Source organism: Syngnathoides biaculeatus, chromosome 5 (assembly GCF_019802595.1).
Source record: "Syngnathoides biaculeatus isolate LvHL_M chromosome 5, ASM1980259v1, whole genome shotgun sequence".
Lineage (NCBI taxonomy): Eukaryota > Metazoa > Chordata > Actinopteri > Syngnathiformes > Syngnathidae > Syngnathoides > Syngnathoides biaculeatus.
Genome location: NC_084644.1, coordinates 15,196,490 through 15,215,791, shown reverse-complemented (window position 1 = coordinate 15,215,791; position 19,302 = coordinate 15,196,490). Strand labels below are relative to the sequence as shown.

Here is a 19,302-nt window from a genome sequence, read left to right as displayed (position 1 = left end):
CTGCTTCAGGTCATTATCATGTTGAAAGACCCAGCCACGACCCATCTTCAATTGTCATTGTCTCACAATACATGGCCACGGTAATCCTCTCCTTAATACAATGCAGTCGTCCTGTCCCATGTGCAGAAAAATACCCCGAAACCATAATGCTACCACCTCCATGCTTCACAGTAGGGATGGTGTTCTTGGGATGGAACTCATCATTCGTCTTCCTCCAAACACGGTTAGTGGAATTATGACCAAAAAGTTCCATTTTGGTCTGATCTGACCATAAAACTTTCTCCAATGACTCCTCTGTATCATCCAAATGGTCATTGGCAAACTTAAGACGGGCCTTGACGTGCTGGTTTAAGCAGGGGAACCATCCGTGTCATGCATGATTTCAAACCATGACGTCTTAGTGTATTACAAACAGTCACCATGGAAACGATGGTCCCAGCTGTTTTCAGGTCATTGACCAAGTCCTGTCGTGTGGTCCTGCGCTGATTCTTCACCTTTCTAAGGATCATTGAGACCCCACGAGGGGATATCTTGCATGGGGCTCCACTCTGATTTGAGATTCACTGTCATGTTTAGCTTCTTCCATTTTCTAATGATTGCTCCAACAGTGCACCTTTTTCCACCAAGCTGCTTGCCAGTTTCTCTAGCGCTTTCCAGCCATGTGGAGTTGTACAATTTTGTCTCTGGTGTCTTTGGACAGCTCTTTGGTCTTGGACATGTTCCAAGTTTGAGTCTTACTGATTGTATGGGGTGGACAGGTGTCTTTATGCAGCAAACGACCTCACACAGGTGCATCTGATTCAGGATAATACATGGAGTGGAGGTGGACTTTTAAAGCCGGACTAACAGGTCTTTGAAGGTCAGAATTCTAACTGATAAACAGGTGTTCAAATACTTATTAGCAGCTGTATCATGAATAAATTAAGAAAAATTATACATTGTGATTTCTGGATTTTTCCTCTTTAGAATCTCTCTCTCTCACAGTGGACATGCACCTACGATCAAAATTCCAGACCCATCCATGATTTTGAAGTGGGAGAACTTGCAATATAACAGGGTGTTCAAATACTTATTTTCTTCACTGTATATCGTATAACTCTAAAACCACTGGGCTAATACGTTTACTTGTTGAAAATTGCCAAACTTAAAATGACTCACTGTGTCTCTGTTTTGTAGGTACATTTGGATTGACGAGTACCTTTATCGCGTCTTGCTGCACTGCCGGTCACAACACCTGCTTCTATCAAAGCCAGCACAAACTGCAAAAATGACTTGATTAAATTAGATATTCAATTACACCAACATTAAATCATATATTAATTTGGTATTCAAAGCTTTTAGTAGTCTTTAGGCACAGTCTTTGGCACTGCACAATGTCTTTGGCACAATGCAGCCCTATGGGGGGCACAAACCAGTGCAATCTGTAGGCCGGTCCCAAGCCCGGATAAATGCAGAGGGTTGCGTCAGGAAGGGCATCCGGCGTAAAAACTGTGCCAAACAAATATGAGCGTTCATCTAAAGAATCCCATACCGGATCGGTCGTGGCCCGGGTTAACAATGCCCGCCCCCGGCACTGCTAACCTGCAGGGCGTCGGTGGAAATTCAGCTACTGTGGGTCGAAGACAAAGAAGAGGAGGAAACCGGATCCAGCGTCAGAAGAAAAAGAGGAATGCACAGAGCCTACAACTGAGTGTAGGGACTTTGAATGTTGGGACTATGACAGGAAAAGCTCAGGAGTTGGTTGACATGATGATTAGGAGAAAGGTTGATATTCTGTGCATCCAAGAGAGCAGGTGGAAAGGTAGTAAGGCTAGAAGTTTGGGAGCAGGGTTTAAATTATTCTACCACGGAGTAGATGGGAAGAGAAATGGAGTAGGGGTTATTTTAAAGGAAGAGCTGGCTAAGAATGTCTTGGAGGTGAAAAGAGTATCAGATCGAGTGTTATGTACAATGTGGTTAGCGGCTATGCACCACAGGTAGGATGTGACCTAGAGTTGAAAGAGAAATTCTGGAAGGAACTAGATGAAGTAGTTCTGAGCATCCCAGACAGCGAGAGAGTTGTGATTGGTGCAGATTGTAATGGACATATTGGTAAAGGAAACAGGGGCGATGAAGAAGTGATGGGTAAGTACGGCATCCAGGAAAGGAACTTTGAAGGGCAGATGGTGGTGGACTTTGCAAAAAGGATGGAGATGGCTGTAGTGAACACTTATTTCCAGAAGAGGGAGGAGCATATAGTGACCTACAAGAGCGGAGGTAGAACCACGCAGGTAGATTATATTTTGTGCAGACGATGTAATCTGAAGGAGGTTACTGACTGTAAAGTAGTGGTAGGGGAGAGTGTAGCTCGACAGCATAGGATGGTAGTATGTAGGATGATTCTGGTGGTGGGTAGGAAGATTAAGAAGACAAAGGTAGAGCAGAGAACCATGTGGTGGAAGCTGAGAAAGGAAGAATGTTGTGCGGCCTTCCGGAAAGAGGTGAGACAGGCTCTCGATGGACAACCGAAGCTCCCGGAAGACTGGACGACGACAGCCAAGGTGATCAGAGAGACAGGCAGGAGAGTACTTGGTGTGTCATCTGGTAGGAAAGGGGAGAAGGAGACTTGGTGGTGGAACCCCAAAATACAGGGAGTCATACAAGGAAAGAGATTAGCGAAGAAGAAGTGGGATACTGAGAGGACTGAGGAGAGGCGAAAGGAGTACATCGAGATGCGACGTAGGGCAAAGGTAGAGGTGGCAAAGGCTAAACAAGAGGCATATGAAGACATGTACACCAGGTTGGACACGAAAGAAGGAGAAAAGGATCTCTACAGGTTGGCCAGACAGAGGGATAGAGATGGGAAGGATATGCAGAAGGTTAGGGTGATTAAGGATAGAGATGGAAATGTGTTGACTGGTGCCGGTAGTGTGCTAAATAGATGGAAAGAATACTTTGAGAAGTTGATGAATGAAGAAAATGACAGAGAAGGAAGAGTTGAAGAGGCAAGAGTGAAGGACCAGGAAGTGGAAATGATTACTAAGGGGGAAGTCAGAAAGGCATTACAAAGGATGAAAAATGGGAAGGCAGTTGGTCCTGATGACATACCGGTAGAGGTATGGAAGCAATTTGGAGAGATGGCTGTGGAGTTTTTGACCAACTTATTCAACAGAATACTAGCGGGCGAAAAGATGCCTGAAGAATGGAGGAAAAGTGTTCTAGTTCCCATTTTTAAGAACAAAGGGGATGTTCAGAGCTGTGGGAACTATAGAGGAATAAAGTTGATGAGCCACACAATGAAGTTATGGGAAAGAGTAGTGGAGGCTAGACTCAGGACAGAAGTAAGTATCTGCGAGCAACAGTATGGTTTCATGCCTAGAAAGAGTACCACAGATGCATTATTTGCCTTGAGGATGCTCGTGGAAAAGTACAGAGAAGGTCAGAAGGAGCTACATTGTGTCTTTGTGGATCTAGAGAAAGCCTATGACAGAGTACCAAGAGAGGAACTGTGGTACTGCATGCGTAAGTCTGGTGTGGCAGAGAAGTATGTTAAAATAGTACAGGACATGTATGATGGCAGCAGAACAATGGTGAGGTGTGCCTTAGGTGTGACAGAGGAATTTAAGGTGGAGGTGGGACTGCATCAGGGATCAGCTCTGAGCCCCTTCCTGTTTGCAGTGGTAATGGATAGGCTGACAGATGAGGTTAGACTGGAATCCCCTTGGACCATGATGTTCGCAGATGATATTGTCATATGCAGTGAAAGCAGGGAGCATGCAGAGGAACAATTGGAAAGATGGAAACATGCACTGGAAAGGAGAGGAATGAAGATTAGCAGAAGTAAAACAGAATATATGTGCGTGAATGAGAAAAGTAGAGGGGGAAGAGTGAGGCTACAGGGAGAAGAGATAGCGAGGGTGGACGACTTCAAATACTTGGGGTCAACAATACAGAGCAATGGAGAGTGTGGTCAGGAAGTGAAGAAACGGGTCCACATAAAATCATGTGGTGGGCCAGATTTGGCCCCTGGGCATGGAGGTTGACAGGTGTGCTCTAGTGATACATGGTAATCACTATCGTTGACAAAGCTGATAGAAGCGTCTGACCCAGGTGCAGTTACAGATAGGCTGCACACAACTGAAATTTGCGCAGGAGGTTGACACCAGGTGGAACAGCATTTTCTTAATGCTCCAGCGGCTGCAGGACATGAAAGAGCCCGTTGGCGCAGCATTGGCTCATTTGAGGACGGACATAGTGTTAGGTCCAAAGCACGGACTTCTCACTCAATGTGGACCCAGAAGCTCACGGCACCAGGATAAAATGATTGAGACAGAGGCAGAGTTATTTTTTACCAAACGGCAGTTTGGGGAAAGTTCGGGGGAAGAAGAACATATCCTCCAAGCCCGCCCGTAAGACTCTCTCCGAGTCTCCCCAAAACCACACATTTTATTGAACTTCACACATAGGGTGGGGGAGAGCAGGTTTCACAAGACAAGTAAAGTTGTTATACAGAGACAGTTAATCTTCTCAAGGCCGGGTGTCCTCTGATTAGACAGTTCTTCCTGTTACAAAAACCCACAAGAATGCAGCTATCATAAATTTGCAGTCACCTTGAGCTCTTAAACTTCCCATAGACAAACAGCACACACACGCATCCCTGCACAGCAACAGAGTCATTAAAAGAGATTTATGACACATGAGGTGATACATTTCACAGGCCTCTGAGAAATGATTAAGCTTATCTTACACATAGCCACACTTACATTGGAGCAGCACAACACCATAGGGGAGTCAATTAGTCCTGGCACACTTCAATTATGGTACCATTGAGCTCTCACAACAGAAGAAGGGTCTTGGGCTCAAAGCTGATTTATGCTATTTTCCATATCACTCACTGGTAGAGGAGGAGACTGGCCTCCTGGAAATGCTGGAGTCAAGAGAAATTGTGAAAAAATGTAAGAATGAAGGGAGAAATTAAATACCATGCAAGTAATGAGTGTACTATCATTGCTAACTCTACTGCACCCCTGGTTTAAAAAAAAAAAGGGAAAATAAAGAAATCATCTACAGAGAGCCATTCTCTGCTACTTCTTCACTTCCACCTGCTCCAGCAGCTTGTCTTCACCAGCCACTCAAGAAGCTCCTCTGTGTACAAATGTGGGTACACTGTTGTGATTTTAATATTGTGCTCACTTGCCCGATTTTGTCACTTATTCTTGTTTGTCGCTCAAGGCAGCAAAGTGTGAGATTGTTTAGATGTCAGTGCCCAGCAGATACCATTACCAAGGTGAAAATGTACCTGAGAGAACCGCATGTCTCCATGTGCCCTACGATTGGCTGGCAATCAGTTCAGGGTGTACCCTGCCTCCTGCCCGTTGACAGCTGGCTCCAGCACTCCCGCGACCTTTGTCCGGATAAGCAGCTCAGAAAATGGATGGTTGGATGGATGATAATGGAAGTTGTCCTGGACGTATTGGCAGGTGTGGGGCAAGAACAGGCAGCTGGCTTGGCAGCAAAAGTGACGAGGAATTGGAACACAGGAGAGCACTAATAGAGCTCCTGCATGTGACGTCACCATTTTCACAGTTGCCGGTCAAAAATAGCAGCTCAACAGTGTGTGGGACATTGAACCGGAGCAGAATATTCACAATGCCCGAGACTTGTTGTGCTGTTGGTTGTTACAACAGACAAGACAGATATTCAAAGAGGTCATTCTATAGAATACCAGCTGAAAAGACCAGAAAAGATCAATTAAATGTGATTGATTGGTGCCCAACCAAATACACATGATTGTGTAGCGATCACTTCATTTCTGGTAGGAATTATTGTTCTCAATCTCAAATTCCCAAGAAGTATTTATAATGCCAAGTTGGCTCATTTGAAAACAATGCGTTTAAAAAGAAAAAGAAAAAAAAACGACAGGGGGGAGTCTCCAACGTACACGGAAGCGTGTTGCAGTCACACGTTAAACTTTGGTTAACCTCTCCCTGACACGTTTTTTTTTTTTTTTTTTAATATATGCATTGTTCTCAAATGAGTCTAATGCGTATTTAAAAAAAAAAAATAACCGTCTGTCGCAGAGAGGTTTATGTCGGTTAATGTGTGGCCGCAACACGCTTCCGTGTACATCGGCTGAAGCCAATCCCAGCGGTTTATTTGCTTTTTTTTTTTTAATACGGATTGGACTCATTGGAGAACAATGATAAAAAAAAAAAAAAATACTGTCACAGAGAGGTTTACCAAAGTTTAATGTGTGGCCGTAACACGTTTCCGCGTTCACAAGCCATCAACCCATTGTCTTTTCTTTTCAATCATAGTTAATGAATGCGAGTTTGGGTAAAACCAGGGGTCATTCATTTAAATATTGGTATTTGTATTGAATACCAGCTGAAAAGACAGATGGATTTCAGCAAAGGTTAACGTCTGACCGAATACGCTTCCGTGTTCTCCCCGTTACTGTCGGATTTATTCCTGATTTTTTTCCTGGCCAGTCATGTGATTTTGGTGACGTAGGTGCACGAGGTCTATAACTAGTGAAGCTCTCTGGCAACTCCAAGTGGGCATTAAGTATGAGGTTTGTTGTTCAAAGTTTTGATCAGGATTACACTAATGACATGAAATTTCCATGGAAAGGATGAGCGATACTGCAGTATTTTTGCCTGTACCTTAGGTCGAGTTTAAACATCCCTCCACTAATTTTCTGAGCCGCATATCTTCAAGAGGGTCGCGGAGTGCTGGAGCCTATCCCAGCTGTCAACAGGCAGGAGGCGGGGTACACCCTGAGCTGGTTGCAAGCCAGTCGCAGGGCATATGGAGACAGACAGCAGTCACAATTACACCTTGGGGCAATTTAGTGTTCCATTCATGTTGCATGTTTTGAGGATGTGGGAGGAAACTGGAGTGCCCGGAGGAAACCCACGCATGCACGGGGAGAACACCCAAACTCCACACAGCCGGGGTCTGTATTTGAACCACGGTCCTCGGAACTATGAGCCCAACTCTTTCCAGTTGCTCCACCGTGCTGCTGGCTTCAACTACGGGAGACAAATGCATTGTGTTTTAGACATTGGCCAAAATAAAGGTCATTCTGATTTTGATCATGTTTTACTCCATTTTGTTGTTACAGCCTGATTATAGTATGCAGTATAGGATACATCCCATGTGATCCCCCCCTCCCTTTTTCAAAAAATAAACTTTGAACTAGAAAATCACATGCATCCCTGCAAAGGTTTTTACAGCCTATGCCCAATTCTAGATCTCGTGCACCGACGTCACCGAAGTCACGTGACTGGCCATATTGCCGGTCAAGCAAAGGATTGTTCAATGCTAAATCCGTTGAGACGAAACAAAAATGTCTTATAGCACAACGCCCAGGGTTTTGTCCGATACCGTTAAACATTTAGAAGGTGATAATAAACGAAGATATGTGGAAAAATGAGAGACACTTGGCATAGAAGACCCATATTTAATGCCGAAGTCGATGTTTTCGCCGATAAGAAAGTGGACTGTTAACCTGCTTTTGCTTGTCTTGGACAACTAGATCTACACATGTATCTACTGAGAAAGTCAGTGAGATTTACACAGAAAAGTTTGAAAGTATATAAAAGTCTGGATGCATACAAATACTTAATTGCTGGATCTGTTCTCAATCAAGAATATATTCCACGTTGTGATGGAGCCACCCAGATTTTGAAATGATTGGGGAAAAAAAAGACAGCGAGTCAGCTCCTCGTACACGGAAGTGCGTTGCGGCCACACGTTAAATTTTGGCAAAACTCTCCCTGACAGATGTTTTTTTTTAAAATATGCATTGTTCTCAAATTAATCCAATGCATATTTAAAAAAAGAAAATAAACCGCTGGGAAAGACACGGAAGCATGTTGCGGCCACACATTAACCTGCGTAAACCTCAGTGCAACAGATGTTTTATTTTCTTTTTTTAAATGCGCATTTGACTCATTTGAGAACAATGCATATTTAAAACAAAAAAACTTCAAAGACTGAGGTCATTGCAGCAAAGAGAATATCAGAAATGGCACCATCAACTACTTAAGGTAATTTAGATTAAGCGAGTAAAAGTATTAAATGGTTAATATTATTCATAAATACTAATACGGTAGTTACTAAATCTTATAATATAATGTGGTATTAAGATGGACTCAAGAGGCAAGTGGTTGAAAAGGACTGTGAGTGGGCGCGACAATCAGAATCAGAATATCAGAAATAGAAATAGAAATTTCGAATAGAATCATCAGAATAATAAGTGTTGTGCATCTTGTACTGGCTGTAAAGTTTACACTGAGTGTCCAACTTTTCAGTGTTGACAACTGCCACTTCAGTACAAACCAAAACAATTGGAGAATGATTCAAAGCAGTAGGGAAGGCAGGCCTTGTTCTTTTCCCTTGACGGAATGTTGCCTTCCATTATTCCAACATGTAGGGCATCATGGAGACAGCTGATGATGGTTGTGACAACATTAGTGACTGTGTCAGTGCTACAGTTAAACCATGTTGCCAAGTCCAAATTATCCAAGTTTAACCTCAGCTTCATCAGGCACATGAGCAGTTGATCAATGAGAACTAGCTTCTGTACAGTCCACTCACTATGATACTGGATTTCAAAAAGTTGAAGCAGACCCACAAGGACCCTCACAGTTGCAGCATCTGGAAGGGCAGTGTAATACGGTACCTTGTCTGTGTCATCTTCGATTTGTGAGAAGGAAAATGTCTGCTTCTGTTGCTCGCTGTCTTTTTAACTCTTCTACCTCCCTCCTGAGCATGCCATATTCTATTTTGAATGACAATGCACAAATAATTATGTTGGTCTGAAGTTGATAATGGATATTGAGTTGGCCCAGATTTACACTATACTGACAATGTGTATCGTGAAATAACGATTGATGCACTTACAAATCACTGGATGATAGATATGTTCCTGTAAGAATTTAAGTCGGTGGTAGTAGCACAATTGACCAAGCATTATAAATTCTCAATTCTTTGAGAGCTTTCGTCTGAAAATAGCTTTCAAACAGATTTCAATTTGACCTCTAAACGCATGATAGTTACCACTAGCGAATAGATACTGGGAAGCCAATTAAATTAGATGTATAGGAGGGTGTGTGTGCGCCCCTGATCCTTTTTAAAAAAATTTTTTTTAGATTATTTCTGTAGGCACTTCATTTGGCTCTATAAAGTATAGATCTGCAGACAGACACACAAATCGTTCGGTGCTGGCTGAGAGACCTCTGCATGACAACATGCTGGATTTGTGTTAATGAAGAAGGCTTCTGATGGACAGCATGGTGACATCAGCTCTGGCTGGGGCCTTTCCAAGTTCTCCTAATGACAAACATTGAAGTGTGGGTCACTGAAGGATCTACGTGGGTTCACACATCACACAAGAAGGTCCTGACGCCTCCTATAGATCCTCCACTTTCCTCACCGTCTACAACAGATGACTGTAAAAGTTGTCTTAATTAGGCTGAGACATGGGTTCACTGGTAGGATAGACTTTTAGCTTCAGTCAGTGTTGGTGACTGATTGCGTGTTGATAGCTCATTGAGGAGATGAAGATGGGTCATAAAGGCCGAGTAATGACCAATCATCTGTTTGAACTGACACGCACACACAAGTGTACACTTGTGTAACTTGGCAGAAGAAAAGACTTTGTTGACATCTTCTGGGGGTTTCCTTGGTGGGTTGCCATTAATTCCCATTCTAGTTTACCTAACTCCTTAAAGGGGTACACTCATAATTACAAACACCACCAGTTAGCAACACAGTCTGGGCAACGTAGAGCAAAGAGTTAGACATGCTGCTTGTGTTTACTCTCGATAATAATGGTAAAAGTAAAAAAAAAAAAAAAAAAAAAAGTGCTGTTGCTTTAATGAATGCCGGGGTATGTGAATAATAGAAGAAAAAGTGGTGAAACTGGATGAGATTTTCTCTTTTTTTGAGTCAAAAAGGTCTGGTCTGAAGCCAAAGTAGAAAGTGCAGGTTGAGACGGTTTATTATGTTAAAATTCCACCTTGGCACAGCCTGACAATGAAAGCACAGACAATACAGTGCATAAATAGCTAATTCTGTATTTTAAATATAGGAGGCAACATAACATTAACCTTAAAACTGTTTGCGAGCATCATTTTCTTCGTTCATTAACTTCTAAAAGTACTCTTTCCATCTACTGAGCACATAACTGGCACCAGTCAACATATTTCCATCACTATCCTTGATCACCTTTACTTCCTGCAAATCCTTCCCATCTCTATCCCTATGTCTGCCAACCTGTAGAGATCCTTTTCTCTTTCTTTCGTATCCAACCTGGTGTACAAGTTGTCATGTGCCAGAATTTCTCTTTCAACTCGAGGTCACATCCTACCTGTGGAGCATAGCCACTAATCATATTATACACAATACCCTTAATTTCAAATTTCAGCCTCATCACTCAATCTGAGACTCTTTTCACCTCTAATACATTCTTAGCCAGATCTTCCTATAAAATAACCCCTACTCCATTTCTCTTAAAATAATTTAAACCCTGCTCCTGAACTTCTAGCCTTACTCCCTTTACCACTTGCTCTCTTGGATGCGCAATATATCAACCTTTCTCCTAATCATATCAACTAACTCCTGAGCTTTTCCTGTCATAGTCCCAACATTCAAAGTCCCTACACACAGTTGTAGGGTCTGTGCATGCCTCTTATGACGACTAAGCCGCTTTCCTCCTCTTTTTTTTTTGTCTTCGACCTACATTATTTGAATTTCTACCTACGCCTTGCAGATTAATAGTGCCGGGTGCGGGCGTAGTTAGCCCGGGCCACGACCTAACTGTTATGGAGTTTGATGAATGCTCATATATGTTTGGCACAGTTTTATGCCAGATGACCTTCCTGACGCAACCCGCTGCAGTTATTCGGGCTTGGGACCAGCCTACAGGTTGCGCAGGAATTGTGCTGAGGGTTGACGAGAAGCCGAAGGAAGTAAAGGAATCTCTGGTGAGTAGGAAACACCCACACTCATGAAGAATGAGTGAATGCGCGTCTGGGTGACTGCGGCAGAACCAAACCTCGAGAATACTAGTCCCTATCGAGTAGACTAATTAGTCTATAAAACTGAGAAAAGGGCAAGGTGTGTCCTGTACGTGAGCTCCGTGAAACGTGTGCATGTGTAAAAGTGTGAGAGGAAGTTCGCTACCTCATTTGAACAGGAAATTGAGTTACAACTGTTTGAGGATGCAGAGGTAAGAATTCTCTGCCACTTGTGGTAGAAGTTTGAGCATTACCTCAAACAGAACGTAATTGTCACCCTGTTCAGGGGGAAATCAGTTTAGTCACCCTAGGTGAACTACTGACTTCAACAGGGGAAAAACAAATGGCAAAATAGTTGATAAATAGCAAAATAGTTGAAACAGAACATCTGGAAAAAAAATTAATGTGTAAGGACTAGAAGTTTGTAGAAAGCCAATATCCTACTAAAACAAAACAACTAATTTGTGGATAAAACAATATGACTTTTTTGACCAGCTCAACATACACACAAAAAATATATATATTTAACCTGCAGGATAAAATAAGAGAACACACACACAAAAAAAAAAAATGGACTCAAGATGATGTGAAAACGGCCATAAAAGCTATCACATCTCATAAAGTTGATGTCACATAATTCGTCCAGGGAACGGAAGACTTGAGAAAATCTTACCATTTTAATGGTGTGGAAGTACAACAAACTTTGATGACAGCAAAGTACTTTCTCACAGCAGCAGGGAGTTCAAGAGTTAATATTGCCCACTTCTGCTGGATTTAGACAAAAAGCAAAATTTTCTGCCATTGGAAGAGCAAAATAAAACAACAATGAACCATTTGAACAATATAGAATATAGAATGGCTGCATGTTTTAAATCAAACAGTGGCATTCCTGAAGATCACACTCCAGGGAGTGTGTATCGAGGGTAATTAAAAATGCTCTTCGTGCAAATTCAAATAATCCTACAAAACAATGGATTGAAAAACATTGGGTTGACAAACCGACTAGCAGCCTGTAACAATATGTTAACCAAGCACTACATGGAGAAAGAGTGCTACAAAATAAGAAAAAGAAAGTTGACACCTTTCTGACAGAGAAATTTATGGAGTTTTATGCGAAACATTTAATAATTGTGGCCGCAGATGAGGAAGAGAGCAGCCATCTCCCCATCAAAAATGTCACAACTAATGGTCCCAAAATGCAACTTTATAATTTGCTCCATATGTTTGTTGGGAAGAGATGGCTTGCTGAAACTAGGACTGGGCTTAATTCCCTCTCTGACAGGAAATATAGAAGTAAAAAGAAAAAAAGGAATTACTGTGAGGACAGTTAAATATCTTACAAAATAGGAATCCAGCACTCTATTATTACGCCTTAGATATTCCAAACAAACCTCCCACAAGAACAGGAGATTTCTTGCTGCAAACAGCTCGAGACATGATTGAACAACCACAAAATGACGTAGGAAGTGACTCATTGCATGTGACTATGTAGTATAAGATACTGTAAACTTATAAGAGCCCACACCAGACAAAATCACGATTGATTATCTGTACTCAGATAGCAGTCGTGGTGGCAGAAACAAGACTGACAAACAAACTTAAATGCATTACACAAGGAATGGACATCACCACACGTGTCATTACAAATTAACAGGAGTGGAAGAGTTTGGGACAATTTCTATTGGTAGTACGAAATGTTCCTGATTGGACTGACTGAACTGTACAGACAATATCTTATTGGACAGTTTAAAACAATCTGAGACCAGATGCTGCTGTATTCACGGTGGTATCACAATCTACACAAACAATACTGAAAAATAGAGGAATAGTGACATTTACAGGGAACACAGTGACACATGCAGAGCTACTACAAAATTTGCTCATAGCAGTTCAATTACCAAAAGAAATAGCCATATGTAAATGTGCAGTACACACATCAAATACAGACAAACTATCTTTAAGAAATGGATTTAAAGATAAAACAGCAAAAGAAGTAGCAGCCAAAACCTTGATGGGATTAGCTGACCATGCAACAAATGAAGACATACTTTCAGATGATGTGTTAAACAAAATGCAACAACAAAGCTTACCAGCAGAACTAAAAATGTGGAAAAAATAAGGTGGTACATTACAAAATGGGAATTATGTCAGCACAGATGCAAAAAAAAATTCTACCAAAAACATTTTTTAAGTGGGCGGCAATCTTGAGCCATGGGAAGTCTCGGGTCTCAACAGAGGGAATGGTAGCCCTGGTACAAAGGCATTACATGATCCATGGATTTAACTTGCATGCAAAATGTTTTGTAGGGCTTGTTTGACCTGTGGGCGACATAATCCACAAGGGAATGTGCATCCAAAACGTTGTCAGTTTCCTCAAGCGACACATCCATCCATTTTCTTAGCCGCTTATCCTCACAAGGGTCGCGGGGAGTGCTGGTGCCTATCCCAGCTGTCAATGGGCAGGAGGCAAGGTACACCCTGACCTGGTTGCCAGCCAATCGCAGGGCACATGGAGTCAAACAGCTGCACTGACAATCACACGTAGGGGCAATTTGGACACAATGATAGATTTAGTCTAACTATACATTCATTACAAGTATATAAGAGTCTCATTCCATTCAAAACACTGTTTGGGAGACCACACAAATTACCAATATTTTCCACACAATGAGAGATAGACAAGTGGGTCCCTTTCAGGAGTTATTAACAACCCCAAACAGCTTAAAAAAATGCAAATTTTTGTTGATTGTAAGAAAGTTATTGCTTTTGAAACCATTGTTAACACAAACAAAACGAATTTATTTTTATTGGCCACTTGTAAGATAGCTGCTCTCATTCCCACTGCCAAGGTCGCTGTAGTCCGGTTACACATGGGAGTGAGACTGCTGTCATAATGGTGACGAAACAGTTAAATTTTGCTGTTGGGTGTTGGATGAAAACGCTACCCGTTATTTAAATTTTTCTGTTCGAGCGGTACCTGTGGAATCACTTAAGGTCTCACCCCACAAATAAATAAATAAAATAAAAACTAAACAAATTGTATAACAACAAACAAAAAACTTGTCCGAAAGAGTGTGTTGTTTGCACGGATACAAAGATAATACCAATGCTATTAATTGATAACGAATGCAAAAAAAAAAAAAAAAAGTTGGGGGATTCTGTGAATCCATTAACTTGTTTTGAAAAACAAAAAACATTGTTTTCTAATGGCTTGTCAGTAGGAAATTTCATATGCATCAATTTGATAGGACTGGAAACAAAATGGGAAATTTATCAGCATTGATGTGTAAAACCGTTTTTGTGCCATTGTCATGGTGGTGCGACAGCAATTGTCTTTTTAATTTTTTTTACGCCGGATGCCTTTCCTGATGCAACCCTTCTGCATTTATTGGGAGAGAGAGCTGGAGCCAATCTCAGCAAACTTCGGGGAGCGGCAGACTACACCCCGAACTGGTCGCCAGACAGTTGCAGTGCAGATGTCGACACCATCCCTAAGCGGGAATCGATCCCAAGCTGCCTTCACTCAAAATGTCCCTCTGAGGGAAACCCGAACTACAACGTGGCCCGCAAGAGAAATGAGTTTGACCAAAAAAAGTAACGTTACTGTGCTTTAATAACTTTATTACTGCCATTTGTCTATTCATCCTATGTCTGTTTATGAAATATGATCTACTGTACATGCAGTACCCAAACACTGGCAGAGACTGAGCAAGAGCTGAATGACATGGACAAAATAGTAGAAAGAAACATGTGGATACACCTTACACATTGTAAAAAGTCATCTCAGCTGAGTCACCCAAAGGGAAAGGTGAGCTAAGTGTAGCATACGGTGGGGCAGATTTATAGTATCTGAAAATACCTGAAGGCTGGTTAAGATTTATTAGATTCATTTAGGGGTGACTTGGTCGACATGACTACAAAATGGCTAAATAATATGATAGCATGTTGGGCTGCAACATTGACAGCCGTAAATATATTTTTGTTCATATGCTACTTTTGGCCACCTGTAAAGCTGACAAAAATATATAACAGAATTAATAATTATACTCAGTCAACTATGCCTACCACAAATAAGAAAGAGGCACAACCTCATTTCAAATAACATTGGTAAACAATTATGTGGGAGTCACCGAGGCATGAGGGGAGGACTCCATGTGTGGCCCCAATGAATCAGTTAAGCACTATTTTAATTCCTTGGCCGAGTCTAATTGCTGGGATTCGATCTTTGGCCTTATGAAAGGAAACTCCCATTTTCTTCTCACCGTTTGCCAATTTAATGCTACCTTAAACCCAAATGCCAGACAAAAGAGACCGTATACTATGGAGGGAGTTGAAGTATTTTAACCGAAAAAGCGCGAGGAACATTTTATTTTTATTTTTTTTTTTACAAATAGGAAACAACTGGTTGTTATTAATCTAGAATGCAGCTAATAGGGTAAACTATAGTTGCATCAAGTGCATGGGCCCTAGGCCACTACTACGTGTCATTCCAGCAGAAATCCCAACACAATGTATCCTGAAGGTAATGACAACTCCTAACACCACTCAAAAATCAAAATGGAATTGTGTTCATCCAACAACTAAGGCAGTAAATGATATTTTCTACAAATGTTGCATTGGCTAATTTCTCCTGTGTTAGCTTTACAGGGACATATGTTAAGGTGGGAAGTCTCAACAAAACATGGTGTCATGATATCCATCTGCAAACTGCCCCACTGCTCCCATGCAGCGATATGTGGTGGTGGTGTGTTGGTAAAAAATTGTATAACACACTGATAAATGCAGCAGGAACGTGTGCACTGGTATCACTGCTCTTATCTGTGACTGTTTCTCCATCCAAAGCAGAGGATATACAATTGGCCGCATCCATCTTTGGACCTCCCCTTGGGTTCTCCCGAAGGCAAAGGTCCTCTTGGAAAGATGGAGATCTGACATACATTGATGCAAATGGCATCCCAACTGCATACCAGATGAGTATAAATTGGTTAACGAGATTGCTGCAGGATGGGAATCCATCTTGTTATGGATAACTCTGAATAAAAACGTTGACAGAATCAACTACATGTATTACAATGTACAGAAACTAGGTAATTATATGGAAGCAGGCTTTATTGCCACAAGGGAACAACCAGCTGCAACCTCACTCATGGCATTCAAGAACCCCATAGCGGTTGACATGCTCCTGGCCGAGAAGGGTGGCATCTGCGCAATGTTCTGTGACCAGTATTGTTTATTCCAAATATCAGAGCACCTGATGGATCACTCACAAGGGCCATTCAAGGCCTCCGCACCCTGAACCACAAGATGAAGGAGCACTTTGGTGTAAACACATCAGCCTGGTCTGAGTGGTGAGGAAAAAAAAACGAAAAACTTTGGCAATCCTAAAGATTTGGTGTTCTCTGTCCTAGTTTCTATAGCTGTTTGGAGCTATTCTTGCATTGTGTGGATGTTGTTGTATTCCCTGCATAAAGGCATCACTTAACTAACGTGTAACCACTGCTATTGCAAATTCAAAATTGGCAGAAATATATCCACTATTGGCACAACAGGGTAATGACATTGATATTGTTGACCACGATGATGACGTTACGAGTTCTCTCCCACACCTGTTCTCTGATCCAGAAGATAACAAGTAATTAGTACTATATTTTCCTCCAAGTGTAAGCCGAAAGGGTGATCTATTCGATGATTTAAGGATTTGAGCAAATGTAGGATAAACAGGCGGTTAGTGTAGAAATAATTCTAAATAGTATTAAGTAACTGCTTCTGACTGCAATGAAGAAATACTTTGCTTTGCTCCAATTCAGTTACTGCTCTGCCTGTAATGAAGAAATGCCTTGCTCTGCTCCAATTCAGTTACTGTTTCTGCCTGCAATGAAGAAATGCTTTGCTCTGCTCCAATTCAGTTACTGTCTCTGCCTGCAATGAAGAATGCTTTGCTCTGCTCTAGAAAACGTGGTAGCAAATGTAGGATAAACAGGGGGGAAATGTAGGAATAATTGTGATCATTATTATCATACATCTGCTTTCAATAAAGAAATGCTTTGCTCTGCTCTAAATAACATGACAGCCTCCTAGCAGGAGATAGCAAGAACAAAAACGTCTAATCATAAGAACTGTTAGAACTGCTGCCTGTTAAAGAAATGATGACCACATATGTATTCAGCAATCTTCCACACATGCACATGCACATGAACAAACATTTACACCTTGTTTCCAATTGATTTGCTTGCCGTCTCCTTTTTGTAACATCCATGTAAATAAGGGGTGTCTTAAAACTAAAAAAATAGAGGTGCTGAGAAGAGGATAATCAGAGAGTACCGTGGTGAATTTTACGAGACAGTTTCTCTCCTCTCTCCTCACGAGACTTGAACTGGTGTCTTTGCTTTCTTTTTTGTCCTGTTTAATGAACGTCTGATTGGTGAACCTGACAAACACCCTGCTATATTGCAAGTTGTCCCACGTAGAAATCATTGAGGGGTCTGAAATTTTCGTCATAGGTGCATGTCCTCTGTGAGAGGGATAATGTAAAAAGAAAAATCTAGAAATCACAATGTATGATTTTTTTAACGATTTGTGTGATATAGCTGCAAATAAGTATTTCAACACCTGTCTATCAGCTAGAATTCTGACCCTCAAAGACCTGTTAGTCCACCTTTAAAAGTCCACCTTCACTCCATATATTATCCTGAATCAGATGCACCTGTGTGAGGTTGTTAGCTGCATCAAGACACCTGTCCACCCCATACAATCAATAAGACTCAAACTTGTAACATGGCTAAGAAAAAAAGAGCTGTCCAGACACCAGAGACAAAATTGTACAACTCCACATGGCTGGAAAGCACTACAGAGAAACTGCCAAGCAGCTTGGTGGAGAAAGGTCCACTGTTGGAGCAATTATTAGAAAATGGAAGAACCTAAACATGATTGTCAATCTCAATCGGAGTGGAGCCCTATGCAACATATTACACCGTGAGGTCTCAGTGATCCTTAGAAAGGTGAAGAATTAGCCCAGGACTACATGACAGGACTTGGTCAATGACCTGAAAAGAGCTGGGACCACCGTTTCCAAGGTGATTTTCATGGCGGGAGATACAAAAATCCATATACAACAACATCATGACGTGTGATGAAAATATGGATGGCTGCCTTTTTTTTTTTCTCATCAAAAACATAAAACAAAAAAATCATGCTTTATGTGTCGGTGGCACTATAAATAGTGGGGGGCGCCCCCCCTATGCCAGGAGGGCCACGTGTGACTTTTTTTTTTTTTTTTTGCTGTACTAGAATCTATGCGGGCAGTATTAGCTCTTTATTTTTTTTTATTTTTATGCACCGAGCAGGCGATCTGAAGTCTTGTAAAAGAACCCTTACACATTTTTTTTTTAACAGGAATGAAAAGAAACGCGGAGAGACACGAAGACAGTACAACAAAAGAAAATCACCTGAAAGCTAGGTGAGGAGATGAGGAAAGACTGCTGCGTTGACCGTATCTAAAAATGTTCGCAGCGTACAGCATGAAGCCAATTAAGTTCATGCACCACTTAAAGACATTTCACCCCAGTCTTGCTGATAATGTGATGGGTTTTTTTTCTGGCAAAAATGTGCTGAATATTGCCAACGATCATCTTGCTTTGTGAAAGCTACTCCAGTAAACCACTGAGCACTGTTAGCATCATATAAAGTAGTGTACCAAATTTCTTCATTGTTGTATTCATTTTTTAATTCACCAATTAGTAAACGAGTAATTTCAGATTTTTTTTTAAATCTGAAAAATGAATATCAAATAAAAAAAAAATGTGGGTACCCAATTACACCTGCAACCATTTTTTTGTGTATAAACAAACATGATTTGCTTTATTCACTTCAATAACTGAATCAAGCAGTTTGTTTTGTGTGCATGCATGTAGGAGAGATAAGATTACAGCGTGACACCCATTCCCAAGAAGTATGTTTTACTGTGATTTATGACCATATAATAAGGCTAAGGTTGCTAGATGTATGGCCAAAACAATAGAAATATCTGGAACTCCCCACAAGGTGTTTTTTCAAGAGAAGTGCGCTGAAACACCTAAATTTGAGCAGACACAAAACTAAAAAAACCTGTTTTTCAGAGTCTGAAAAGGTCCCCTCAAATAAGGAGTCATTTTGATTAGCACAGTCATGTGACTGCCTTTGTGCTGATTGGTGAATTGGAAGTCAAATACCACAAGTGGCGTAACATGACCCAATGTGGAATTTTAAGATTAATTATAAAAACAGATTTTGCACGCAATAATGGATAAATAAAGCAGCA

The 19,302-nt window shown here is 41.3% G+C and overlaps 1 protein-coding gene across 5 annotated transcripts in view; it reads left to right on the top strand.

Moving 5' to 3' along the window:
- The window catches only part of rwdd1 (RWD domain containing 1), a 59,478-nt gene that overhangs the window by 37,169 nt on the left and 3,007 nt on the right, over window positions 1-19,302 (top strand). Inside the window, exons 8-11 of one of the 5 annotated variants that reach the window (XR_009794946.1) lie at window positions 10,849-10,973; window positions 14,404-14,600; window positions 15,646-15,758; window positions 15,852-18,462. Coding sequence is in view for 2 of the 5 variants with exons in the window: in XM_061819422.1 (XP_061675406.1) it covers window positions 10,849-10,973; window positions 14,404-14,600; window positions 14,691-14,814; window positions 15,646-15,666 (467 nt within the window). In the remaining 3 variants the exon portion in view is untranslated. Of the gene's footprint in view, window positions 1-1,176; window positions 1,308-10,848; window positions 10,974-14,403; window positions 14,601-14,690; window positions 14,815-15,645; window positions 18,463-19,302 lie in introns of those variants that run through there. The other 4 variants (XR_009794945.1, XR_009794944.1, XM_061819422.1 and 1 more) reach the window with 4 other exon arrangements.